General features: G+C 47.9%; 1 protein-coding gene across 2 annotated transcripts in view; it reads left to right on the top strand.

Annotated features, from left to right (window-relative positions):
- Positions 1 to 948: 948 nt before the first annotated feature.
- Positions 949 to 2,282, top strand: part of LOC110305155 (histone H2A.V) — a 17,436-nt gene continuing 16,102 nt past the window's right edge. For both annotated transcript variants that reach the window (XM_021176960.2, XM_021176959.1), the window contains exon 1: positions 949 to 1,048. In XM_021176960.2, coding sequence (XP_021032619.1) covers positions 1,046 to 1,048 — 3 coding nt within the window. In that variant the 5' untranslated portion in view covers positions 949 to 1,045. The remainder of the gene's footprint in view (positions 1,049 to 2,282) is intronic.

The raw sequence follows: 2,282 nt of genomic DNA, 5'->3' as shown, positions 1-2,282 counted from the left end.
TCTGATGGAGGTTGATCTCAGAGCTATAGTCCCTGTCAAAAGAAACAATTCAAATTTTCAGACAGGTATTGTCTAGCTGGAGATAAATTTCTAAAACAATGGCTTGGAAAAATCCTACCACAAGAACAAAGTCTCAATATAGAAAAAACAACAACAACAACAACAAACAACAACAACAAAAACCGTAGAAAACTGTTTTGCTCACAATTAATTTTCCTAATGGGAAAAAAAATTAAGCTTTGAAGCTGGAACCAGAACAAAGTCTTAAGACTTCTGATGAAGGCTGTATGCAAATGACTACGTTCACCTAAGTGCATTTCTCCAGCTGAGAAATGGATGTGGCTCTCCCAAATCTCCCGGGCTCATTGATGATCACAAAAATAATAAAACCTTTTAAAGTTGTGTGAAGGGGTTGGCGATAGCTAGAGGATTTAACTAGGTGCGGACTACGATATACACTTATTCCTAAATTTTCACAATACCTTCTGCACAAAGGTAACTCTACTTTAGACCTTTGACCCTGTGCTACCTAAACGTTCCGCTTAAACTTGTAGCAATTGAAGAAAAACAAAGCAAAGAAGTCCGGGCGGGCTCCGAAATGGGCGGGAAAGTCACAGCTGTGCCGAATCGCTCCAGTCTATTGGTTCACCGAGCTGTTGTTCCCAGCCTCCCGCCCCCGGTGCGGCCGACAATGTTTTCATTGGCTTTCCCCCTCTCTCATTGGTTCATTCTTCTGTTCATCAGAACTCCGCGCAAGGAAAGAGGCGGAGAGAGTGTCAATGTTTGGTCGGAGGCCCCACCTCCGAGGGCCGTGTGCAAAAAAACAAACAGCGGTTAGAGAGGCGGCACCGGGAGGGCGGAGTTATGGCTAGAAGGAAGCGTACAATTGGCCGGCCGCCGGGGTTCAAACGAACAACGTGAGCGGCTATTGGTGGCGGCGGCGCGAGGCGGGCTCCGGGCATTGTCCCGCTCTGGCTGCAGCGGTCCGACTGCGAGAGCAGCGGCGGCGGCGCGGGGCTGCAGTAGGCGTCGCGCGGCCGAGACCATGGTGAGTGCGGGGTCGCGCGTGGAGTGGGCGCGCAGAAGCCCCGGACTGCGCCTCCACCGCGGGGATCGGGAGTGGGCGGTGTCGCACTTCGGAGCCGGAGTGCCCGCTGTTCCGGACTCCGCCTGGGGTTAGGGGGGCCGCGCCCGACGCGGGAGGCAGAAGCAGGGGGGCGGGTGCTGCGCCGCACGGAGGAGGTCCGGCTGTAGCCCTGCGAGTTCCGAGTCTGCGGCTCAGGGTTACGTAATGCCCCCCGCTGAGGATCGGAGGAGTTCTGATCCTGCCCACCAGAACCGCTCGACCGGTCAGCGGCTTGCCGGTTATTCTTTGGAATAGAAGTTTATTTACTTGGCTTCATCTTAAAGTATCTTTTCATTCTGTAGTTTAGATCTAGTTGAAAGTGACTTCTAAAGAAAGAAAGTGAATAAAACTTTAGCCCCATTCTGAAGTTGAGGGGAAAGTCCTAAAACCAATCGAGACCTATGTGTTTCACCAAGATTGTTAAGGAGAGTGACGCTCTCTTTTTGGAATTATATTTTTGTCGGTATCCTGTTTGAAATATGCTTTCACTGTTATAGAAATAGTAAGCCTTCCCAAGAAGGTCTCTCTGCATGCACTTAGAGATTAGTTAAGGAAAAGCTCTTTATCTTTTCTTTGACGCTTGTCTGGCTGGGCTAAGACTCAAGCAAGAGCCTGCCTCCAACCGAAGAGCTTACTAATTTATGTACATTTTAGGTGTGTGCATTTCACAGACTCTGTTATCCTGACATCTCTTTTCAGGTCCCAGGTTACACTTCGAGCAATTTAAGCAGAGACAGGAGATTGCAAGTCTGGCCGCTTAAGTGGATAGATTTATACATATTACTACATATGGCTAGGAGTATTTTTAAGTATGCCACTGTTGTTCCTTTTCAAAGTTATTACCGAGGGTCATCATACCTACCTTGCAGAATTATAAGCTGGTTTATCTTTATCTGGGCCTAACTGCTGGTCATAGATCAATTCTGTCTCCTTTGTCACAGGAATGAGTCTGATTGGGTGGCCCATCCTGGTGAACAGTTGTCTCCTAACACCCTAAGTTTCACTTTCTTTTTTTTTTAAAGATTTATTTATTTATTATATGTAAGTACACTGTAGTTGTCTTCAGACACTCCAGAAGAGGGAGTCAGATCTCATTACAGATGGTTGTGAGCCACCATGTGGTTGCTGGGATTTGAACTCTGGACCTTGGGAAGAG

Source organism: Mus caroli, chromosome 11, assembly GCF_900094665.2.
Source record: "Mus caroli chromosome 11, CAROLI_EIJ_v1.1, whole genome shotgun sequence".
Classification (NCBI taxonomy): domain Eukaryota; kingdom Metazoa; phylum Chordata; class Mammalia; order Rodentia; family Muridae; genus Mus; species Mus caroli.
This window is presented reverse-complemented; position numbering and strand designations above follow the sequence as displayed.